Source organism: Phaethon aethereus (assembly GCF_964289735.1).
Source record: "Phaethon aethereus genome assembly, chromosome: 5".
NCBI classification, from domain to species: domain Eukaryota; kingdom Metazoa; phylum Chordata; class Aves; order Phaethontiformes; family Phaethontidae; genus Phaethon; species Phaethon aethereus.
Genome location: NC_138579.1, coordinates 46144868 through 46170065, shown reverse-complemented (window position 1 = coordinate 46170065; position 25198 = coordinate 46144868). Strand labels below are relative to the sequence as shown.

The 25198-nt window shown below is 45.5% G+C and overlaps 1 protein-coding gene across 1 annotated transcript; it reads left to right on the top strand.

The window, feature by feature from the left end:
- The first annotated feature begins 3430 nt into the window (after positions 1-3430).
- On the top strand, positions 3431-24158 carry TSPAN18 (tetraspanin 18). The gene is made up of 7 exons (XM_082000919.1): positions 3431-3496; positions 4246-4440; positions 12865-12939; positions 18861-18959; positions 20260-20439; positions 22899-22982; positions 23923-24158. The coding sequence occupies exons 1-7, from the start codon at positions 3434-3436 to the stop codon at positions 23968-23970; spliced, it is 744 nt and encodes a 247-aa protein (XP_081857045.1). The 5' UTR covers positions 3431-3433; the 3' UTR covers positions 23971-24158.
- The last annotated feature ends 1040 nt before the right edge of the window (positions 24159-25198 follow it).

The following is a 25198-nucleotide window of genomic DNA, read 5'->3' as shown; positions in this document are numbered from 1 at the left end:
TGGCACAAATCATTTCATAATTGCATTATTTGTGAGTAACGTTATTTGCATTTTGCTTGCATTGTTTGTAAATAGCACTAGTTATATACTTTTCAAAGTCTAGAGCACTACTGCATATATGAATTAGTAATATATTTCATATATGCTAGAGTGCTTGAGCTCTGACATGAAACAGTTTTAAGTACTACTTAAGGGGTCAGGTCATGCTTTTGGTTTATTTGCCCTGTTTTAATCAGTGCAATCGCAGGATCCAAGTGGTGATCTTGCATGTGCTTGTTTGGGAATCTGGGTACCCAGCAGAAACTGGTAAGGGTGTGTTAAGCTGGTATGTCTGGGTCTCTCCAATCTCTTAAGTTACAGCACTAAAACAGTTGCTCAGAGCTCCTGTTTCTCAGATTGGATCAGCACGTTGGCATTTTTTGGAAGTTCACATTGAGCTCTTACAATGTGGAAGCTCTGACAGGCTCTGTTCTTGGCGTTGCCAGCCCACACTTCACACGGTTGCCACTGCCATTTGCACATCCTGAGTTGAAGGACTTTGGGATTTGTAAGCCCCACTGGGTGTGTTCCTGGCTTGAAGCACAGCACAGTTAGGAGGGTTGCACTTAGTTGTTGCTTTGCTGTGTGAAGCGTGGTGGGTTTAGAAATTACAAATCTGAGCCCAGCACCACCACTGGGGACAATTTCTTGCCCAGGCAAACAAGGGAGTCCTCACTTGTCAAAGCTGAGTGTGCATGTGTTCATGCTGCTCCCAGGATACTGTGACTGCGTGGTGAAGTTTTCAGGACCTGATTGCTCAACAGATTTAGTCTTCCCTTCCCTGCTTACACATAGAAAACATTTTAACATACTGGGTGGATGCACGGGCAAGAGCAACGTAAGGAATCTCAGCTTAGGATTGTCTTTGAAAAGAAAAGGAGGCTTGTACTCAGCTTGTGCAAATCAGAGCGGTTCCAAGGGAACCTGCTCGTCTTGCAGGAGAAGCAGACCCACACATGGAAAGTAAAGTAAGGCAGGAATGTGTTTTGTCAACTCTACAAAGCAGCAAGACAGTGTTAGACTCAGGAGCTGCTGCTTTTTAGACCACAGGCAATGTTTTTCATGTGGGTGCCTCTGCAGTGAGGTGAGCGTGAATGATGTGAAATGGCACAATACAGTTAAACTGGTTTGCTTTTTATTTCTTTTTTTTTGCCTAAGTCTACTATGATATGAATCATGTGGGTGGGTGCTCAAGGCAGCAGGACTTAGAATTCTGTTTCTCAGATGACTTTCAGACTTTGGCTTATTTACTGAGATTTAGCCATCCCTTGTTTCATTGGAGCATAGCTTTTTTGTGTGATGATGGGAACATCTGGGTGTGACTGATTCTGGGGCTCTAGTAGTTCCAATATCGTATCAATTTGTCTATATTTTCATATCCCTCTCTACTATATTGTCCAGGCTCCTGGGTTAGTGGAGCTGAGGTTCACCTTTCCCATGAAACTGAAGAATTTCCTCCCCAGCTCCTTACCCTTCTGGACTTCATGATCTCTGTTCTCTGTGAGATCTGCAGACATGACTTTAAACTCTTGTCAGGAAGCTGTGGGCATCTCCTCCAGGGCCACGTCAGAGCTCTGTGCCCCACTCCATCTCAGCCAGTCATGGTCTTGGCTTTGAGTCTTTCTGGGCAGAAAAGACTTTTCTTATCAGTGGTATAAGAAAATAAACTTTGTAAAGAAAAATACTGCCCTTGTTCTCAGGTTCAGATTCAGGTTTGTGTTTCTCCAGAAGCAAGGTAGACTGTAAGACTGGCTTTGTGGATCTGCTCAGGATTCCTCTAGCAAAGGGGGTTTGCCTTGGTGGTACCCAGCCAGCAGAGGCATGCTGCTGTCGTGCCCCAGGCAAGCAAAGATGCAGAGGGAAAGCAGCTTCATGTCCACGAGTTTCTACCTCGTGCCAGTTGTGTCTCTGCTGGTTTTGTCACTAGGGAGAAACTGATTTGATTTTTAAACAGAGTCAAAGAAATGCAGGAAACGCACACACTGTATGATACGAGCCTGTCTGTTTACCTCAGGCAGCCCCTTGCTGGGAGCGCTGCCTGCCATGGGTTTTCTCAGCTCCTTGGCTAAAGCAGAGCAGTTCCCATGGTCACAGGGGAAGCACCCTGCGAGGCTCTGCAGCGCTCCCAAGCATTGTGGATTAACAAAAACAATGAAGGAGTTAAAGAAATAGTTTTATTTCTGGCCTGGTGAAAACCTTGGATGATTTCTGTTTTTTAAGTGAATTGAATGTGCTTTGATAGCATTGGATGCAGGTCTATTTAGGGAATGGCATTCACAGTGGAGAAAGGGGAAGAGTTATGGGTTAAGAAGAATGTGGGCTTTGGGAGGGCTTCTCTAGGGAGCTAAGCAAACCTGTGCCTCTGTTTGCAGATGTATGCATCCATCTGTGCACAGTGCCATGACTGCATTATCTGCTGTTTCAGTGAAAGTTTTACTCTTTTATCTATTTATTTGTCTGTCCCTGTAGGGTACTTGGTGATATAGTTGCATGTCGGGAGACACAGTCACTTCATTAAACAGCAAGCTTTTTGGGGCAGAAACTTTCTTCCAACGTAGCCTCACCTAGTCAGGATTTATAGCTGCATTTCCAATAGAAATACTGTCCTGAGTAGTTTGCTGTCTCATTCAGACATGGAGTTTCAAAACTGGTTCAGATTCCTTAGCAGTTTTTCCTGGGATTAAAGATTTACCAACTTTGATCCATGGGCTCCTCCTGCAAAAGACCTGTGCAGGGTGGGATGAAGAGCAGCAGGACTTCGGTGGCACAGTAGTATTTCACACTGCATGACAAGCAGGTGTTGGGCCCCAGTCTGAGTAACTGTGCGAGGACAGCCTCCTCGGGCCCTCCCACGTCCACATGCTGCAGTCATTCCCAGCCCAGCTCCTCCAAGTGTTTCCCTGAAAATGTTGTCCTTGTTTTTATGGCATTCATTCTGCGGAGGAAGCTTGTATGGAGCTAACTGTCCAGAAAGGCATGCCCATGAGCCTTTTCACATTCGGCCTTTTTTGACATGAATTAGGCAGGTATGTTCAGTGCTGCTTAGACTTGACAGGCTTTAGGGACTGGAGTGGGGGGACAGGGAAACCATCGGGTGCAGAGGGATATTTTTCCCTGCATCTCACTCTGCAAGCAAAGCTAGACCTTTCTTCTCCTGCAACCTTCCTTCAGACCTGGAAGAATGCAGAGGGACTTAACAATGATCATTATCTCTTACTAGACTGTGGTATGTTGCCTTTTTCGGTTGAGAAATGCACCCTTCTGCATAAATAACTCCACAGGATCTGGGGGAAATACAAATGGAAGTAGGATTGTGTCACTCCAATAAAAAGTGAGCGTGCTAAGGAAGTGCTGGTGTTTTGCAGGAAGAATTGAATCCAGGAGCCTGAAGACCATGGAGGGAGACTGTCTGAGCTGCATGAAGTACCTGATGTTCCTTTTCAATTTCTTTATATTTGTAAGTATTTAGAATCCACTTTATTTCTCGAATCCTCCTGTTTCCAGCAGACTGCTGCTTCCCAGAAGTAATTTGGTAAAGTTGCCACGGTACAGAATATCCCCTCAGCTTGCCACTAGTGACCACTGAGGGTTTTGCAGCATCCAAAGATGCTCATTCAGAAAGCCAGTGCAGTGGTCGCTGTTATTCCTGCCCTTGGCAAGGGAGACCAAAGGGAAAGCTGTAACTAGCGGTGTACATGGTCTATTTTTGAATGGCAGAAGAAATTGTTTTCCAGTCCTGGGTGCCCTGCTGAGGTTTTCACTAGGAAACACAGTCATTTTCCTACCACATGTAGGGTCATTCTCTGTGACCCTATTGCTCTTGTCTTTGACAGGAAGGGTGGGAGCACCCAGCCACCCTGGACTCTGTGGCTGAGAGGGTTCCCGTGTGTCCCTTCACTGGGCTGTCCCCTGAAGATATGGCAGGAGCTCAAGGCTCAGTCTTTCAGCTTTAGGGGAGGAGTGAATGGTAGAATAATGTATCAAGGAAGAAAGGTGCTTTTGCTGCAAATGTTTCATTTAGTGAGCAAGAGACAGTAAGAGAAGCATCTCAGCAGTCACCTGCCCGGCAGAGAATATATGCCATGGAGAAACACAAATTCTCCAAGTGAACACCTTTGATTAAAAGATAGCCGTGACTCCACTTTTCCTGCAGCAGTTGTTTTATGTTGACCTATCTCCCTCTCTCCTTTCCTTGTGCCGTGACAGCTGGGAGGAGCATGCCTGCTGGGAGTTGGGATCTGGGTCATTGTGGATCCCACAGGTTTTCGAGAGATAGTGGCTGCCAACCCTTTGCTCTTCACGGGAGCATACATCATGCTGGCTATGGGAGCGATGCTCTTTCTGCTGGGTTTCCTTGGCTGCTGCGGTGCCATCCGTGAGAACAAATGCCTCCTGCTTTTTGTAAGTGTTTTCTGGGGTTTTTTAAGTGTTTTCTTTTTTTTTTCTCGCGTGTTTTCTGTTGACCTTTTGGTGTTTCCCAAGAATGGGGGTGACTGGTTAGTTGATGCTGTGGTTAAGTGCATGAATGGGTGTCTGTTATTGTAGCCATTATTCCCTGAGATAATAAATAGGTTTAGGGCACTTTTACATACAGCTAGAAATACAGATAATTTGCTTATTCCCTGTACCAGGCTTGAGCCCAGTGGATGGAGTCTAGGACTGTATTTTGACTTTGTTAAGCTTTTTTTTGAAGTAGGCCTATTTGTTTGTTGTTGTGGGTTTTTTTTTAATTTTATAAAGTGACCAAAAATGGTCCTCTTTTGTCCACCCAAAACCCACAGCTCCACTTGTCGATTCATTCCTCACTGGTTCACAACAAAGCAGAGGGAACACATAGAGCAAAGCATCTGTGTAATGGAGCCCCCCATGTCAGCAGAAATGCGCAGCTCAGAACTGCATGGTGGCCTTGCATTGCAGCTCTCAATAGCTGCTCACTCCCCTATGCCTACTCCGCTCCATAAATGAATGAGATTTGTTATCTTTGGGCAATTTTCTCCTCGAATAATAGGGTTTAATTTCAGCCCATGAGGTCATCAAGTACTGTTTACAAAGAGCTAGCCTCTAAACTAAGTAATTTTTTACCTCCACCATAAGTTCTGATACTGCAGGGTTTCCAGCCATTATCTCTTACTGGAAGGTATTACCAGTTATATGTCAAAACACAAAGATCACAGAATCACAGAATCAGAATCACAGAATCACTAGGTTGGAAAGGACCTTTAAGATCATCAAGTCCAACCATTAATCCAGAACCACCATGTCCCCTAAACCATGTCCTGAAGCGCCACATCCACACGTTTTTTGAACACTTCCAGGGATGGCGACTCCACCACCTCCCTGGGCAGCCTGTTCCAATGCCTGACCACCCTCTCAGTGAAGAAATTTTTCCTAATATCCAATCTGGCGCAACTTGAGGCCATTTCCTCTTGTCCTATCACTAGTTACTTGGGAGAAGAGACCAACACCCTCATCGCCACAACCCCCTTTCAGGTGGTTGTAGAGAGCGATAAGGTCTCCCCTCAGCCTCCTCTTCTCCAGACTAAACAACCCCAGTTCCCTCAGCCGCTCCTCATAAGACATGTGCTCCAGACCCCTCACCAGCTTCGTTGCCCTTCTCTGGACACGCTCCAGCACCTCAACATCCTTCTTGTAGTGAGGGGCCCAAAACTGAACACAGTATTCAAGGTGCGGCCTCACCAGTGCCGAGTACAGGGGCACAATCACTTCCCTGCTCCTGCTGGCCACACTATTCCTGATACAGGCCAGGACGCTGTTGGCCTTCTTGGCCACCTGGGCACACTGCCGGCTCATATTCAGCCGGCTGTCAACCAGCACCCCCAGGTCCCTTTCTGCCGGGCTGCTCTCCAGCCACTCCTCCCCAAGCCTGTAGCATTGCATGGGGTTGTTGTGGCCAAAGTGCAGGACCCTGCACTTGGCCTTATTAAACCTCATACAGTTGGCCTCTGCCCATCGATCCAGCCTGTCCAGATCCCTCTGCAGAGCCCTCCTACCCTCCAGCAGATCAACACTCCCACTCAGCTTGGTGTCATCTGCAAACTTACTGAGGGAGCACTCAATTCCCTCATCCAGATCATCTATAAAGATATTGAACAAGACTGGTCCCAGAACCGAGCCCTGGGGAACACCACTCGTGACCGGCCGCCAGCCGGATTTAACGCCATTCACCACAACTCTCTGGGCTCGGCCATCCAGCCAGTTCCTCACCCAGCGAAGAGTAAACCCGTCTAAGCCTCGAGCCGCCAGTTTCTCCAGGAGAATGCTGTGGGAGACGCTGTCAAAGGCTTTACTAAAGTCCAGGTAGACAACGTCCACAGCCTTTCCCTCATCCACTAGGCGGGTCACCTGGTCATAGAAGGAGATCAGGTTGGTCAAGCAGGACCTGCCTTTCATGAACCCATGCTGGCTGGGCCTGATCCCTTGGTTGTCCTGCAGATGCCCTGTGAGCACTCTCAAAACCAACCGCTCCATAATCTTCCCTGGAACAGAGGTCAGGCTGACAGGCCTGTAGTTCCCAGGATCCTCCTTCCGGCCTTTCTTGTAGACGGGCGTCACATTGGCAAGCCTCCAGTCTTCTGGGACCTCCCCTGTTAACCAGGACTGCTGATAAACGATGGAGAGTGGCTTGGCAAGCTCCTCCGCCAGCTCTCTCAGTACTCTTGGGTGGATCCCATCAGGCTCCATAGACTTGTGGGTGTCCAGGTGGCTTAGCATGTCCTTGACTGCTTCCTCCTGGATTATGAGGAGTACATTGTGCTCTCCATCCCCGTCTTCCAGCTCAGGGGGCTGAATATCCTGTGGATACCTGGAGTGGCTATTAAAGACTGAGGCGAAGAAGGCATTAAGTACCTCAGCCTTGTCCTCGTCCTTGGAGACAATGTTCCCCGCCATATCCAGTAGGGGATGGAGATTCTCCTTGCCTCTCTTTTTGTTGTTAATATATTTGTAAAAACATTTTTTATTATCCTTTACGACTGTGGCCAGACTGAGCTCTAGCTGGGCTTTTGCCTTTCTAATTTTGTCCCTGCTTGACCTAACGAGATCTTTGTACTCTTCATGAGTTGCCTGTCCCTTCTTCCAGAGGTGATAAACTCTCCTCTTTTCCCTGAGTCCCAGCAAAATCTCCCTGTTCAGCCAGGCCGGTCGCCTTCCCCGCCAGCTCTTCTTATGGCACATGGGGACCGCCTGCTCCTGCGCCTTTAAGATTTCCTTCTTGAAGACTGTCCAGCCTTCCTGGACCCCTTTGTCCTTCAGGACTGTCTCCCAAGGGACTCTCTCAACCAGTGACCTGAACAGGCCAAAGTCTGCCCTCCGGAAGTCCATGATAGCAGTTTTGCTGAGTCGTCTCCTTACTTCACTCACAACTGAGAATTCTATCATGTCATGGTCGCTAAGCCCAAGACGGCCTCCGACCACCACATCTCTCACCAGTCCTTCTCTGTTTGTAAACAGCAGGTCCAGCAAGGCACCTCCCCTGGTGGGCTCACTCACCAGCTGCATCAGGAAGTTATCCTCCACACACTCCATTCATTTTTGTCAAATGTGACCTTTTGTTTCTTCCTCTAAGTCTGTTGGGGTTTTGGGGTGGCATTTTTTGGTTTGTTTGTTTGTTTTCATTTTTTTTTAAATCCTGATCTTATGGTGTTTTGTTATGATTGTATCTCACACAGCTGCTTCACAGTGCAAAAGAGTTTTGTCTCTAAACAGAACAGGAAAGTCCACTGTCTTGAAGATGAAACAGTTTTTTCCTAGAGATGAGCCTGGCTTCACTGAGATAAATTCTCTCTGGCACTTGGCTCACCCACCCCTTGAATTCATAACCTGTACATAAGAGCCCTTTTCTGGAAAGCTTTGTGGGTTTGATTTTTAGTGACTTGCCTCAGAAGTAAATCAGAAAATGAAATGTATCACCTGTGAAGTCACGGAGATGTCCCCAGAGGAACCTAATAAAAGGCAAGGGATCAGGCCCAATGAGCCTGAGGATCCTACAAAGCCTCTCCCTGTCAGATTAAGAAATGGGAAGTTGTGTTTGATGAGAAGTATTGATTGTAAGTGAATGGGGGAGTAGTATTTTCAGTTTGGACCATGTCCAGTGCATACACATCAGGGACCTGGCTGGAGGAAGGGAGCTCTGGGCCATGCTCTTTCCTGATTTAACATCATAGAGTTACATCACAATTTGAATGTTCCTCCTGGTGTTTTAGTTATAGTCCAGTGCACTCAATTTTGTGCTTACTACTTTTCTGACTCTTAGAGATAGTTCTGAGCCTTGCTGCTTTATTTATTTATTTTTATTATTATTTTATTTTATACTTCGAAAAAAGTAATTACTGGATAAATAATTAGTGTTCCACTTTGATCAGGTCTTCCAGGGCTTCTGGTGTCAAAGTCAACTCTGTTAAACAACCTGCCATCTCATGTCCAACAGCATAGAATCATAGGATGGTTTGGGTTGGAAAGGACCTTTAAAGGCCATCTAGTCCAAGCCCCCTACAATGAGCAGGGACATCTTCAACTAGACCAGGTTGCTCAGAGCCCTGTCCAATCTGACCTTGGATATTTCTAGGTATGGGGCATCTACCACCTCTCTGGGCAAGCTGTGCCAGTTTCACCAATCTCATCGTAAAAAAATTTCTTCCTTGGATCTAGTTGAAGTCTACCCCCTTTTAGTTTAAAATCACTACCCCTTGTCGTATTGCTACATGCCCTGCTAAAAAGTCTGTCTCCATCTTTCTTATAAGCCCTCTTTAAGTACTGAAAGGCCACAATAAGGTCTCCCCGGAGTCTTCTCTTCTCCAGGTTGAACAACCCCAACTCTCTCAGCCTGTCCTCACAGGAGAGGTGCTCCATCCTTCTCATCATTTTTGTGGCGCTCCACTGGACCTGCTCTTTCCCCCATGTCTGTCTTGTACTGGCAGCAAAGAACTTGGACGAGGATCTGTGCTGCTATCAAGTGAGAAGAGAAAATGTTGCTAATTTCTGCTTTTTTGGGGGCCACACCAGCTGATGTTAAAATGCATAAAACAGCTGTGAAACCAGAAGCCTGATGGGAGTTATTTTTAGGTGTTGAAAAGGCAAACCTTTCTTGAGCATATGCCAGAGAGCCTGGGAACACCTTGCAAAACAGAGAGTGTTAGGCTTCAGGGGGGTGGTACTTGGGGAGAAGATGCTACTTTAAATCAAGTCCACTTACAAAGTTGTTAAAGAATTGATGAGCCAGAGAGCTGCTTGAGTGAGATTTCAGAGTGATGCATAATGTATATCTGAAGCTTTTAATCCAAATGTAAACAGAAGATAGAAGGGACAAGACAGATGCACAAATGCATGTTATCTGCGTTCTGGCTTCTGTGTTTGCAAGGACTTTTATTTTTCATCAAGCTACTTGCCTTTTGATTAAAAAAAACATCACTCTGTAACCGAACATGTTGCATTAAGCACCAGGCTGTGAAGTGTTTCTAGATTTCCCAGCATTTGGACTTGGCTCACAAAAAGCAGCAAGCATTGGCCTGAAAATCAGACATTGTATAACTTCTGGATTGCCCTAAAGACCTTCTGACTGCAAAAGAACACCATAAAAATCAGAATCCAAAATGCTGTTGAGCATACAACATGAATTCAGCTTTGCAACAAGAACAGTCTGTGTTAGCTTAATTTGGCTTAGTTTTGAGTGCTGGTGTCCTGTTTTGAACTCTAGAAAAATGGATGCAGTACTCCTTGAAACTTTTCAGCATGAAAATGTGGGTCCTTTGGGTTAAAGGCAGTTGCTGCTCTTTTTGCAACATCATTGCTGAAGCTGGAACAGTAGATGACTTGCGAAAATGAAGTTTGTGGAAACTTCTGATAAATCTATAATCATCACCAGGAGCTGAGGCAGGATTTTTGACCAACATGGGAGACCCCACTCCTCAGGATGTTCACCTTGGATGTGGGGGATACCTGTGTTCAAGTGTGGGTCTCAAGCATGAATTTGAATGTGAGGCTGCTGTGTCCTATTCATTAACCAGCTGGCTGTTTAGTCTTCTCATATATCAGTAATCAATTTAATTTGGGGATGCAAAACAATAGGCGGATTTTGACTCTCCTTAAAATGCAGAATGGGAGCAAGTTCTGAAAAACTGAAGATCTCTCTTCTTTTTCTCATCAGCCCTAATGGCTGCTCATGTTTTTTCTACAGCAACTGTTACAAATCTGTAATGCAGACTGCACAGTGTAAGTGTAAATCAGTTCGGGAATGATAATGAAGCTTATCAGAGATAATCTGGGAATGGCTGCTTCCACTTCTGCACAGACCTGTGCTGGAGCTTGGGTGAACATGTGTCTCCCAGTAATCAGTAAATGAAATGCAATTAGCAGGGTGACGGGATTAATCACTTGATCACCACCTTAGACTCTTAGTGACTATGCAGAGATCCCTTGATGGATGATGATGTGAATTTGCAAAGCATCGTTCATTCTCATCACTTGTTCTTTGCCCTCCTGTGGTGAAATTAAAAACAAAACAGTCTCTGAGAAGGAAAAAAAGAGGCCACAGAAAACTCCAGCAGTAAGAATAAATTATAGAGTTAACTAGTTCAGCAAAATCAAGCAACAGCATTCTGTTAGCAACCAAAGTCCCTGCTCATCTGACTCTTCTTGTTTTTCCATTTGAGCCCAGGCTCCTTTTCTTTTGTTTCCACTGCAGAAGCAGGAAGACGAATGGGACAGGGTGGTTCGTGTACTTTTCCAGTGGGGAAAAATGGCTCACAGCTCTGGTAGTTGACAACAAAAGAACATTTTGCCCATTCCAAGCAGGTAGTTTGAATTCTCTCTCCATTACTGAAATGCACAGTGCACAGCGTTTCAGATACTGTTTATAAATCATTGTTTGGGGATCACAATAGTACTTTTGGCCCCATCTCCCTGCCTTCTGTTTCAGAAAGACCTTCAATAACTTTCTCACACACAAAAAAAATCCAGACTTCTCTTGTGTTTATTTCTACTTGTTGCTTCAACCACCTTCATTGTTTATTACCCTCCACGTGATGCAATCTTGCTGGGTTCTCCATTCACTCCTCTTTTTCTCACATGGTGCCAAAATCTGAGTTCATTTCTAAATGTTCACTCAGTTTTGTAAAATCATCTTTGAGTCTGTGGGCTAATTCTTTGGATCTTTGAATTTTAGAAGGACTGACTCTGAAACGGTGGTTTCTCTTCATGGCTGTAAGAACATAAAAAATGTCAATCTAGTTCAGACTTATGGTTTCTCAAGCCCATTATTTTGTCTCCAAGAATGGAAATAAATGCCGTTTTGGGAGAGAGTGTGAGCCTAGCCACTTTCTGCTCTGTTCCCATAGGAGTTCCTCAGCACCAACATTTGTCGTTTTAAGGATGTTAGAGGGCACATCCCTGCCTGTTCCTTTTACTGTTTTGTTACGGACTGAAGCAGCATCGAACTAGCATGAGGCATCAGTGTAGCTGAGAATCAGTCCCAAAGACAGGCTGAGTCCTGAGCTCTTTGATGTCAGTGAATGCTTTCTTCAACACTGTTTTCCTCTCTACTTGAGTTTTACCTCTAGCTGTGTACCAGTTTTCTGTGCTGCCTTCAGGCAGGAGGATCTGAGGTGGGAGCCCGCAGGAGTCCTGGCAGTCATCCTGGGCAGGAAACGCTCCACAGTACCTGAGCACTCTAGGTAGACAAGGTTCCTCGGGCAGCTCCCTTGCAGCGCAACCTCAGTCTCTCTGGGGATGAGACCTCTTAAAGGCATCTGATTTACTCCTGTGGGGTGGGTGGTGAAGGCGCGGTGAATCGCTCAGGCTTGGTAAATTCACAGAAACAAGATGCCTTTAGTTGCCTTTAGTAAGACGGAAAACCAGACTTTCAGACTGAAGCAGCAGAAGGTTGCAAAGGCAACAGGATGAAAATATAGTTCCAGCTTAAATTGAACAACCACGTGCCCCTCTGCTCTCATTTCTCTTCCCTAGAATTATGATGACGTAAGTGTCATGTTTTTACTTCAAACTGGATGCCTGTTTCTCTTTTGCTACCTCTCAGTCTGCTGGCTGTTGCATTCTGTCAAGTCTGCAGTGTGCCCTTGATGTTAAGGATATGAATATGCACGCTTTGGATACTATATGAGACATGGTTGATAGTTGCATAATCAAATTAAAATTATGATGGAGTGTCATCAACTTTCTGTAGAGGTTAATACTTAACTCAGTGCAACCCCATTGTGTGGAGGGGGATATTAACCAAGGCTGATTTTGTCCTGAAATGCAGAATACTCTAAAAAGAGTCAATTTTTAGTCATAAGTGTAAATATTTGAGTATGTCCCACTACCCCCTACCTCCTTGCATACAAAATGAGCCATGATCATATTACAGAAAAACTGTTTATGTTGTTTACGTTGTGATGAGGGGTATGTGTGCATATGTAGGTGTATGCATCTCATATGTCAGGACAACTTAACCATGTGTGAGCACCTACATAATCATACAACTTTTTTCATCAAAGTAGTCTTTACTGTTTTAACTTGGTACATATTTATCTGGGGATGCTACGGGTCCTGTAGCCTTATTCCCTTTTAATCATTAGAACCAAGCAAAAGCGTCATGAGTTCCCATGTCCTGTGACGTGGTCAGAGAAGAGGTTATGTCTGCTCCAAGTTACTGTCTCACAGGTTTTTTTAATTGTCAGGGAAAAGAAGTTTCCTCAGTTATTTTTTCCATCTCTTTGGTGACTAGCAAAACCCCGTATTCCTACTACCTATTGCATGCACTAATGGTATGTCTGTGTGTTTTTTTTTTTTTTTTAATCTTCTCTCTTCCAGTTCTTCATGTTTATTTTGTTAATCTTCCTGGCGGAGCTTTCAGCTGCAATCCTGGCTTTTATCTTCAGAGAAAATGTAAGTATCCTACGGTGGGCAAACTCTGAACCCCAGTGGGATTGTACCCAGCTGGAGCACGGTGTTAGATGGTGGCTGATTCATTTGTAGAGCGACTGTTTGTTTCAAATACCAACAAACCTGCTTTATTACTACCCTCAGTTTGCAGAACTGCCAGCAAGCCAGTGAATGCTAACTAACTTGGCATGTGCAGGGTGAATTGTTTAAGTACACAGGAGATAGACACCAGGGGACTACTTAAATCCTGAAGTTTTTAGAGTCTTCCTGATTCTTTTGCAGCCAAACCAGCTGCGCATTCCATCAGAGAGAATTTTTATAATCAAGTCACACTAAGGTTAAAAGCAGCTCTTTCCTTTTTTCAATATAGCATGTGTTTAATATTAGTATTAATAGTGAAACCTCCTGTTTTCCCAACAGAGCCAATGCTTGCACTGCAGTGCAAAAACTCTCTTGTGCATCTCTAATCATATTCCTTCTTGAATTTTCATGTTTTGGTGCTCACCAGATTACTCTCAATGCTGCTTTGTAAGATACCCCTCTGCCCTGCCCTGAGCAAGTCTCCCCATGTCCCATTTTGAGTCCCATCCCAAGTCCCATCCCTTGCATATTGCCCTGTTACAAGTTTCTGCTCCTTCTCTCCACAGCTTCATATGATGTAGCCTTTCTCTACTCTGCTGCTATGCATATTATTATATGGCCATCATCCCTCCCCTATGCTTGTAGTGAGCTTTTACTACACTAGTAGTAAGCACAGTCTCATTTGTTTCTCTAACCAGCAAAGGTTTGTGCATTTTTTCCATGCTTCCACATGTGCAAGGAAGAGCCTGACTGAACTAGGTCCATCCTTTTCAAGTCAGCCCATCTTTGAAATATGACTCTGAGTGATGGCTGTGAAAAAACATTGGCCAGTAGAAGTGGTCACTAGTGACTGTTAGTATTTATTATTTTGTTTATTTGGCCTCTGCCAGTAGCAAGAGAACATACAGCACGTTCCCTGTACTGAACATGACAGAAATGTGGCATGAGCATCGAAGAGCCGTGTAATTATGATGATTTTCTTGAGCCAGGGTATATGTTTAATTTTTTTAATACAAAAAATTTTTGATAAGCAAAGAATCAAGACTTACGAAGCTTGCAGCAAGAGAGTGTGGTATTTGTGCAGGAGGGTGGTCTTGGGGGGGAGGCAGTGAGAGGATTTTTTTTCCCCTTTATAAGCTGGTGGCCTTTTGTCTTTGCCTCAGATCTGAAGGCAGTGGGGAAGGGACTGCACTCTGTACACAGAGTGGGTGCCCCGTTCCAGCTTAGACTTTGAGACCATGCCCTCCTGGTAACAGCTACTGCTCCATAAATAGGTTGCAGCATGGGGGGTCTGGCATGTTCTGGTCATTACAGCTCTGCTGTAAGGAGTTTTTAAAGAATTCCTTTGGTTCAGCACAAGCAGCAGACCACACACGTAGAAACTGCCCTGCAGAGCCAGGTACAGGCTTCACGACAGAGAGAGAGCATGGTTCCTGGTGAGCAGGGGCTGGGCGAGCAGCCGGCAGCTGACTGCTTCCACCTCCGACCGTCCCCGTGGGAAACTGGTAAGGGGTACAAGAAACTAGATAGGCTCGCTGTGGGTTCTGTGCGTGGGGTGACTGCAGGGCTGGCCGTGTCCTCTTCCCTCAGTCGCCAGGAGCCTACTTACGTCTTGCTGCTGGGCAAGCATCAGTACTTTCCACTCCCATAGAACCGTGGGATGCATGAGGATATGTTACCTTGCAAGATAAGGTTGCAGTGGTTATTCTAGACTTCTGTGGCATCTGGTGGTGTTTTGCGAGATAAAACTTGAAGGGGAACAAACTTCTATCTTTCCTGAGCTTGTCTCTTTGTTTGCATCACCAGCTTCCCACTCTGTCAGAATGACTGACAGGAAAGGCTTAAATGGGAAGGAACGAAGAATGTCAGATCCCAACATAGCTGGAGATGGCTCTATGCTAAAGTTAAATTCAGTCTGCAAATTCTTGTGGTTTGTTACCTCCTCAGGTTTCTTCTGGGGAAAAAAAAACCCAACAACCAAAACCTTGTTTTGCTGTTGCTGTATATTTTGGTGGTAGCTCCTCTGGTTTGGTGACTATTGTGACTAATTTTGCTGTCATCTTTGGCTTAGAGTGACGCTAGATGGCTGGGTAGAATGTCCATGGGCACAGGGGTGGTCTTTCAGTGAACCTGTGTTGGGAAGAACTCTTCACAGTAGCAATTTTAAGGTCAGGTTCAGATGTGCTTTTCTCTTCCCTGCGAAATGAGTTGCTTTCAAGGTGTGTGGTGGTGTAAATGCACGTTTAGGCAACCCAAATTTATTGGAAACTTACCAAGTGGGTTTCTGTGGTGGTCATTGCACCAGTCCATATGGCTGTGGCCTTGCTGGTTGTATAAAATGAGACAAAAGAGCTACACTCACTCTATCTGTTCGCTTTCCAGATAATGTTCAGTGCAGCTTTCTCTTGTACAGTGTGTTACATCCGAACTAGCTCCCAAACCTCAGCAGAGTTAAATTATTAATAGCTGAGGGAGTGAAAGAAATTAAGAGACAAAAATAAGGGAGAAAAGAGATGTCTTCTGCTGAGATTTGACATGAGAGGAAGAGTCAGTGAAGCAGAGTGTGGTGGTGGAATGAATGAAAGTGGTATTAGTGATGGTGAGCTACTGTCACCTGCAAGTCTGGCTGGACTTCCAAAGAACTGTTTAAAAGCAGTCTCTGAAAAAGAAGTCTGTTGTTAATCAGCTATGGGAGTTCCAGAGTTTCTCTTCCTTTGTAAGGGAGGTTTTGGAGGGTGGAGAACCCTTTTCATCTAGAAGACCCTCCATAAAATAATGTCTTCCATGAACAATAGAGAGAGGCTGTGGAAGAGCGATTTGACTTACGTTCAGGAATTGCTCTGTATATGCCCTTCAGAGGTCTGGATGGGAAAAACCCTTAGGGGATATATGTCTCTTTCTTAGTGAATTGTCTTAGCAAGCAAACAAGCGGGTTGGTAGGAACAGATTAGTTCAGTGGGAGGGCTCTGGATGGAGTCAGGATGTTTGGATTTTTAGCCCCAGTTCTGACACTCGATTGACGAGTCACTTTTTTGGTTCCCAATACCGCTGTTTCCTCAGACATAAGGCAAAAACTAAAGAATATTCACTGTCCATCCCTCGGTTAGGAAGCCGGAATCTCTTAAATGGAAGGCATTGTGGAAGAGAGAGGTGCAGGACTGGTGACTGTACCTACAGTACAAGCACTGTACTGTGTCAGAAACATTAGGATGCTCCAGGCAGATGCAGGTGGACAGGAGTGTGCCTCGTTTCCCAAGCAGGCACTTCCCAAGCTAAGTTTCGTGCACAGCATTCAGTATTCCTTGACACAGCGCTGCATGAGAAGGCTGTGACCTTCCCAGTCAGGGCCACCACACCTGTGTTGTGTAAAAATGCCCTCTTTTTCGTAAGTTCCTTTCATCTGGCTGCAGTAATCCCAGCCAAGCTGTTTTTTGAATGAGTTTGACAAAACAGTCCCACTTCATTCACTGGCTTGTAAATGTACACGTGTATGTGCTGCTTCTGTATTGGCGATGTTCCCCCCAGAACAGCTAGAAAAAACCACGGCTGAATGGGTCTTCATTGTTCATGACTGTGGCTGGTATAACTGCGTCGTCAGAAGTGTGTGCCAAGATCCAGTTCTGTTAGCCGGTCCTTTGTGCCCTTCTGGATAGTTCTTGCCATACAATGTGCACGGACCTCATCAGTGCCGTTACTAGCTTCAGCGAGAGGGGGGCTGTGGGCATGCGAGTAGGACAGTCTCACTAACTTTTATCCTCCTTCGTCAGCAATTTTTTAAAAGAAGATGTATCTGCTGATCAATTTTTTTTTTTTTAACATTTTTCTGAACTTCAGATGCTCAGAACAAACAGTTTAAGAGCAACAAAATGGAATCGGTTCTTTTCCTGTCAAATTTACCGTTCCAGCACTAAAGCTTTGTCTTACGCCAAGTCTCGTAAAAATCGCACACAAACTCTGAACCATTTCCTCTGGGGCTGCTGCTGTCAAAATAAAGGTTTCACTTTATATTTAAATGACTCTTTTGTTTTAGACCCCGCCAAAGGCAGTCGTCTGGGATTATTACCAACAGTAATATCAGTTTCAAAGTCTGCGCTTCAGAAACAGATAAGCATCAAAAAAAAAGTTCTGCTGTCTCTGCAGGGTAGGATGCTGCATGGATAAAGTATGCAGAGAAAGGGAAGGAAAGGAGAACACTGAAGGCGTATTTCAGCATCTTCTAACCTGACCTTCCCCCAGTGCACCAAACTCCCAAAGGAAAATGCCATGTCCTCTGGTATTTTAATATTCAAAAGCAAGAAATGAGTTAATAACTGTCTCATAAAAGTGATTTAGGAACTTAGTGGCATATCTAATTAAAAGGTAGTGAGATGGAGCTACCTGCATCATTCAAGGCTTTGTGACAAAGTTTTACTCAGTATTGATTTAGTCATTAATTTTGGCCTTAGTTTGTATTTGTAAAAAAGAAGTCAATATTAAGTGGTATTCGGGGGTCTTTTAAAGAGTCACCACAGCCTTCTCTTTTTTCCTTAAATTTTGTGATACAGTTACAAAGGTAACAAAGAATTTTGTACTTGTGCTTTTGTGCCCACCTGTATGTCTCATACATATGTATGCGTATGTGTGATACTTCACGTTGCATATAAGAACTGGAAACCAACTTGTAGCAGTATACGTTACTGCATCTGCAGTGCTGTATGAATGACAGAGGAAGAAAAGGGGTTTTTTTCAGGCAGCTTAATTCCAGATCCTGCAAATATGCAACACTAGAGTAGTGCTGTATCCAACCGAGTCCAACCCCCTTCACTGAGGCTTTGCAGTAGCAGAGAGATTTTGCCTGTGTGGATCATAAATCATAAGGTATTTTGGAGAAGGGACCACACAAGTCAAGACCTCTTTGGAATGTGAAAAGGGGATTCCTTGAAGTTTTCATCCTGAAGTGATAGAAAGTCAGCAAGATTGAATTGGGGTGTTCAGTTTAACAAGACTGTTAAGTTCGTATATTTACTAGTCCTCCAGAGAGTGATCCTAAGTAAATGTAATTTCAAGGTGTCTAACTTTTTGAGAAGTCTCTGAGCCAAAATGTTCATTCCGTTTTTCTATTTTACTGTGAATGTAAACAGGAGTAAATGAAATTCTGTTCATTTATATTGTTGACCATAGGAAAAATGTTTAAATTACCTAAACGCTTGAAATATAAAGAGGTTTTTTTTCTTGGTATGTGTGGGTTAGTTTTGATAATCTAAAGCAGTGTCAGGGAAATGGTCTTTTTTTCCAATTCATAAGTTGACTTGAACTTTTCATATTCATTACATGTTTTTCACTTCCTTTTCATTCCCAGAAAGTTTCATATTAGGGCTTCATTCTGCTTTTTCACACATGGAAGAAATTCAAAGCAGTTCCCTGGTTGTTAGTAGGAAGTTAACTGGTTTAAAATGAAAAGTGAGGGGGAAATCATGCTTTTATAGCAGACCTCATGAAGCGTAGTAAGTTAAATTACTATTTGGATGTGGATTTGAAGATTTTTCTAAAATCTGTTTTAGTCCTGTTTCACTTACTTTCAAATAGCACTAAAAATGTAAAAAAACCAACTAACCTTTAAGTGTAAACATTATCTTGCAAGTGTAGATATAATTCATTCCCTGATTTTTAATGAGCAATAGTTTTATTCAGCAGGTACTATTCGCCCTGGATATAGTTATGCTTCAGCCAGTGGCTTTTCCCATGTTTGTCCTCTGAGGATTGCAAAAGAAAAAAGAACAAAAAAAAAAGAACAAAGCCAAAACAACTGCTTGGGAAAGGTGTTGGCCATAGCCTTTACATTTCCACCTGTCTGTGTGTTTCAGCTGACCAGAGAGTTTTTCACGAAGGAGCTGAAGAAGCATTACCTGAGGAACAACGACACAGACGTTTTCTCTTCCACCTGGAACTCTGTTATGATCACAGTAAGTCAGGCCAGGCCAGTCCCATGCTGCCCATAGTCAGCAGCCATCAACACGGTGTTCAGCCCACACCCTCAGCTTTCCCAGGGCCAGCCTGCTTTGACCATCCTGTCGTGTCAAGTGTAACGCCAGGGTTGGTGGCAGCAGTGGTGGGAGGGAGATGAAGATTCGGCCGGTCTTTCTTGAAGTGAGCTGCTGTCAGTCCTGAGAGAGATGCTCCCAATGACTGCATCAGCCTCTGTGGTTTGCCAAAGCCTGAGGCTTTTGACCTGACTGGGTACCCCCAGCTTTCAAACAGTGGGCACAGAAAGCCATGTCTGCAACTGAATATCACTGCATTTACCCTGGACCTTTCACCTTGCAGGCTACTTCAGAACTATTCCCAGCCAACAGCAGCCAAAACCTGGTGCTAACCAATGGCTTTTTGTGGCTCTTATGAAATGAGTCAGTAGGTGGCAGATTAGGCAGGAGTGTGCCCAATGGTGTATTTTCAGTATAGACTTATTTGCCGTCAAAATTGACTTTGTTTTTACAATCCTAATCAGGCAGGTTAAAGATTGACTGTGATTGGAATTGGAGTTGTTATTATCTACTACAAGAAGTTCTGTACACGTGTGTGTGTGTGTGTAGACATGTCAGCTTAGTGCTCAGTACAGTCCACGGTGTATCTCTTCAGGAGTGCAGAGCAGGATGTCAGGCTCTGCAGATGAAAAGTCCATTTTAATCTTAAAAGAAAAAGATGATTGCTGCCCTTCATGCTGATTCAAGACTTTAATAAAGACATTTCCTTTTGCTGACTAAAAGGTGACAGCGTCAGAGTACGACTTGAATCCTTAAAAAGGACCTGACTTGAATACTAAAAAAGGACCTTACTTGAATCACCTAGCAGTGCCTTTGAGCAGCAACAATCCTGGCCATTGGCTATGGGGAGAACGGGCGGACAGGAGCCTGGATTGTACTGCTGGCTCCCTTACAGACTTGCTGGGTGATCTCAAGCAAGTCAGTCTGGGTGTGCTCCAAAGCCCTGTGTAGTTTGTGGTAATATTCCCAGTGGTACCTTAGAATCTACAGCATGACGTGGGAACAGTGGGACTTTATAAAAAGGCTTTGATGAAACAGAAGCTCCAAGGTACAAGCACAACTCACTTCTTCAGATACAACAGTTGTTTTGTCTCTGCTTTGACTAAAGCTTTGATCCCTACAAGAGTAGGTCTTTTTACATAGGTAGATTTCTCGTATCTGCTTTCAGGGCAAAGTGTCAGCTCTGTCTTCCTTTCTTCTCTGTGCCTCTCTTTCTGCCTAGTTTGCCTGCTGTGGAGTGAATGGACCAGAAGATTTTGAAGCTGTTCCTCATCTTCCACACTCCTCTTTGGAAAAGGCGACACCAGAGGCCTGTTGCCAGCGAGAGCTCCAGAGCCGAGCAGGAACGTTTGTCAACAAGGAAGCCTGCCTCACAGGCATTGAGAGGTTTCAGAACCGGCAGGTAAGGGAAGCCAAACACCAGGAAAAGGAGTTTCACAGCGGGCAGAGAGATGGCTGGGGTAGTCATGGGTAGCTAGTGAAGCTGGCAGGTTGTGCCATTCTGACTGTAGCTCACATCCTAATTACACTTCTGCTGACAACTTTTGAAGTCTGATTTTGAAAATCCCCTTTCATTGTGTGCATTGCTGAGTTCCTGTTGTGCTGTCAGCAGAAATACAAAGGTTTTCCCAAGGGATTGAGAGGTGGGGTAGAAACTTACATCAAGTTTTATTGTATTTCTGAAGGTTAGTACTATCTCCGAGAAGTTAATTCACAAGCCAGCACAGGTCAGCAAGGATGGGATGGAGTTGACTCTTCCTGGCTACGGTAGTGGCTCCAGCTTAGTTCACAAAGGCTCCTCATCAACAACATACACAACCAAGAGATCAAGGGTTAAACAGCCACAGAAAACCATGCCTGTTTTCCAAGGAAGAGAAGTGTTGGAAAGCTGCATTTCTCTACTCTTTTACTCTTTACAGTAGAAAAAGGGCATTTCTTTTTCCAGGCCTCTCGACTTGGCAATTTTTCCCACCACTAGACTGTTCAGCATAATGTTATTGACACTGATATTACAGTCATGTTTCCTTACATTGTCACCAAGATGTGAAGTTTAAGAAACTTTCCAGCAAAGTTCCTGACTGTGTTCACCTCAGCATTAATAAGCCAGCTGAGCTCTGTACTGACTGTAGGTTCAAACCTCCTTTTCTCTCCAGACTAAGGAGTGGTCCTCTTTTCAGCACTTGATAGTAGATTGTGAAAGAGAGTCAAGGAGCTGGGAAGCAGCATGTGAGTTGTTCCGTGCCTGGCAGCTGGAAATGGTTGGCAAAGGCACTCTGGGTGGGAGATCACAGCAGACAGCACCGTACTGCTTCTGCCAGCTCTGATTGCCATGCATAGACGGGAAAGAGAGAGTAGAGAGATGACAAACGTCAGGGAGGGAAAGAGAAATGCATTTTGAGAAAGAGGGTTAAAGAGGTAACAGATTTAGCTTTCCCTAAGTGGTGATGCTGAGGCCTACCACTTCTATGGAAAGGGAAGGCTTCCTGTGAGCCCTTGTCACCACGGAGTGTTGGTGGAAGAAGCAGTGTGCACACCAAGCACACAGTGAGGCACTTCTGTAAAATGGGTGAGACACTCCCAAGCAACTGATGGCTGAATTCAGGCATTCCTGGAGCAGTCAGGCTCTTGGGACACCATGCTGGACAGCACAGTGCTGGCCGTACTTGTGCTCACCCCTGTTTGTAGCCAGCTGAGTGGGGCATGCTGGAAGTTGGGTTAAGGTTGGAGTTCTGGCAAGCACCCAGACATTTTGTTGCTGGGCTGGAATGTTTTTCTCCGAAAATGTGGCCGGAGCAGAACTGCTGCTGAGCATTCTTACGTTGACAAGAGCGTGGTTTTAACGGCTTGTTTACTGCCCCAACACTCTGCACTCCCTGGGTCTGCATTATGCTCTCCTCTGGTTGTACCTCACTCGCAGTGAGCAGAGTCTGGTACGGACACCAGCAGGTAACTGTTGTGCTGTCTTTGCAGTTCAGACATTTTCTTTTTGAGTGGAAGGGAAAAATCAGGTCATTGAAACATCCCAGCAGTATGGATGGGATTGAATATGTATGTGTGAAGTATATGCTCAGTGAGGAGGAGAGCTACTTTTTACATTGGACCAACTCCAATCTACTTTCGTTTTATGTGACCTATTCACGGAAATTTGCTGGTGTGTTGAAATTTTAGGCTGGGAGAACTGAGGCCAGGATAAGTTGATGATTTCCAGAAACATCCTGAAACATCTTTGCAGAAGTTCCACCTGCTGTTAATTGTATGAGCAATAATAAATGACATTGAAGATGACGGTGGCTGTGCTACATAAATGGAAGGATTGCTGTAGTGCATGGCCCTGAGTTCTTTAATGAAATTAATTCTCCTATAGCCAGAAGATGAGCAGGTGTTCATCCATGCTCCTTTGGGTGAAAGCACAGAGAAATGGTTCTGGGGTGTGAAAGAGGGTGCTGGCTATGAGAGAGGATTCAAAAATCTCCTGCCTTGGCTTTAAATAAATCATCTTTATCACTAGCCAGCCTGGTCTGTCTGTCATCTGCCCTGAGAGTCGTTTCCTCTGTGCTTAGTCTCTGCCCTTTGCAGAGGGAGTGTCCGTCGTGCTACTCCTCTCTGCCCTGCAGGAAGTCACAGTTGCTGGTGGTCAGTGAGGTGTGAACCACTCCGATCCCACTACAGCAACCCTCCCCCTCCCTGGCACTGTCCTGTGGGTCTCTGCCTCCTGTGCTGTGGGGCTGGGTGAGGGGGTGGGAGGGAGCCGTGCTTGTGGTGCCTGGATCGGAGAGCACCTCTTGTACTACCGAGGGCTGTGCTGTGAGAAGGATGCAATGTGCTGCTCAGGTGTGTCTCACCACGTTTTGTCCTTCCTAGGGCTGCTACACGGTGATCCTGAACTCCTTTGAGACCTACGTGTACCTTGCAGGAGCCCTTGCCATCGGAGTGTTGGCCATCGAGGTACTTCCTGTTGTGTGACTAGAGGAAATGGTAGTGTGGTAGTCCAGCAGCAAGGCAAATAGGCAGGTGCTCTCCCTTGCCAGGGGAAGCTGCTCTGGCAAAGTGCGAGCAGGTTATCTGCTGGTGGTTTTAATTACCTAGAAAGAGCCGGGTGCTTGATCCTTTGCTACAAAAGGCAGGGAAATAGCCAGTGCCACAAGCCTGCAGTGCCGCCTCGTGTTGGGCGCGCCACAGAGCTCGCACCCCTGGCCACAGGGGCTTTGGGGACCCACCGCCTGCCCCAGGGCCCCACGCGGTCACTGCCCTCATTGCGGCAGCACCTCAGCAAGCCGACTGGTCTGTCGCTTGGTTCATGTGTTCAAACTCTGCCTTTGCTTTAAAAACATCCGCTTGGAGCCTGAAACCCTGCTGGCTCCAGAGCATCTCTGTTACCCAGCATGAGCATCTGGCTCTTTGGTGGTGTTTTGAGTAAGGGGCTTCCACCAGACATGACATTAGCCCAGAAGTGATGTCCCTGAAGCATTGCTGGGGCAAGGCTGTGCGCTTTCCCCAGTGCCCTGTCTTGAGCTGGGCAGGGCCCCAGCAGCCCCTATGAAGGCCCTGCTGTGCCTGCTCCGGGCAGTGGGAATGGTGTGCAGGGTAGGGAGCACGGAGCCTGCTCCAAGGGTCGTTTGGGTATGAAGCCAAGCTGCTGCTGTAGCCACAAACAGTTCAGGGGACAGGGGAAGGAGGGGAGGGATCGCCTTCAGGGAAAAAAAGTTTTGCCACAGCCTCCCTGGGTGGTGGGAAGGGTCCCCCTCGCTGTGCCACTGACTGCTGGGCAGGAGGGAGTGACGGGAGTTGTCCTGGGGGCAGGGAGGGCTTTGCCGATCTTCTAGAAGAGGCAGCTGACTCTTGTGGTTCTGTTTTGTTTTTGCCTTCTTCCCCTCCTCCTTCCTAGCTGTTTGCCATGATCTTTGCCATGTGTCTCTTTCGAGGGATCCAGTAAGAGGTGGCCCGTGAACCACCACGTTCCCCACTTACTCAGAAGAAAGAAGGAAAATCAGAAGCAACAAAACCTGAAAACACCCAAAAAACTTTATTTTTTTTAACAAAATGGGGTAGGGGGAAAAAAGAAAAAAAAGAGGGTTGTAATATATGAATGACCAAAAGGATTGTACTTCAGGGGCTGGAACTTTGAGGTGATGTGCACTACACTGTACACCGGACCCTTGCCCAGAGCCACCCGCAGCAGCCATGGAGCAGGAGCCCAGCGCAGCTGATTGCACTAGAGACTGACGGAGCTGGCAGGGGAAGCGGGAGGACGAGGACAGCTGCCTCTCCTGCAAGGCTGTGCCTACTGTTTGCAGCTTTATCATGTTGTCTAAACAGCAAAGGACTGAAGAACAACCACACAGGGGCTGTATAAGGCAACAGGTTGCCCAAAGTCTGTGACTGTCCAGGTGGGTGTGAAACAAGCAGTGGTGGCTCATCTCAGAAGTAGGTAGTTGTTGTTCCTGGGATTCTGGCTTTAATACCCAGTCACAAAATGAAAACACACATTCTTCAGTGGAAGCTTTGCTGCTGTCACCTGAAACTTGTCAGAGAACTCTGTCAGGCACTTCAGTGAGGCTGGGTTTTCTCTGGAGCCCCAAGCAGGGGCAGCATGGTCTGACTTAGCGATGGGACTTAGCTAAGGCTAGCTGATGGTCAAGAGTTTGGTGCCTACCTTTCTATTTTTACTAAGGTTTACTGTTCCTTGTTGTGAAAAAGAAAGAGAGCAAATGGTTCCCTGCTGTGTTCCCATCTCCTGGGAAAAATAATGGCTCTGGTCAAGAATCATTGATACTGCTGCCTTCCTGAGAAGGGGAGGAAATAGTGTTTAAATCTTGTTGGCCTTTGCCTTTCCCTTCATACCTGCAAAAAAATGGTTTGTGGTGCTCTGTTAGCATAAATATTTGCAGTGGATTCCTACGTGCTTTCCAGGCCTAAGGGGCGTTCCAGGCATGGTGCTGGATGGGAGGCTGAGGTTTGTCAGGCGCTCCCATGCTGTTTGCCTGAAACAGTCTTGTGGTTTTCTGCTCAGAGGATTTCCCCCCAAGATCCTCCCATGGGCTCATGACAAAAACATCAAGTCAGAATTGTTTTAGTCTGCCTGCTAGTTGAGAGTGTTTCCTCCCTTGAGATAGTTTGACATTTAACTAACGTCTCATCTACTTAATGATTTGGAAGTGAGC

Excerpts from the sequence above, each read along its gene's own strand:
- TSPAN18 (XM_082000919.1), top strand. The coding sequence starts at position 3,434 with ATGGAGGGAGACTGTCTGAGCTGCATGAAGTACCTGATGTTCCTTTTC. Across the intron at positions 12,940-18,860 it reads CTTTTATCTTCAGAGAAAAT|CTGACCAGAGAGTTTTTCAC; the intron begins GTAAGTATCCTA and ends TGTGTGTTTCAG. Across the intron at positions 18,960-20,259 it reads GGAACTCTGTTATGATCACA|TTTGCCTGCTGTGGAGTGAA; the intron begins GTAAGTCAGGCC and ends CTTTCTGCCTAG.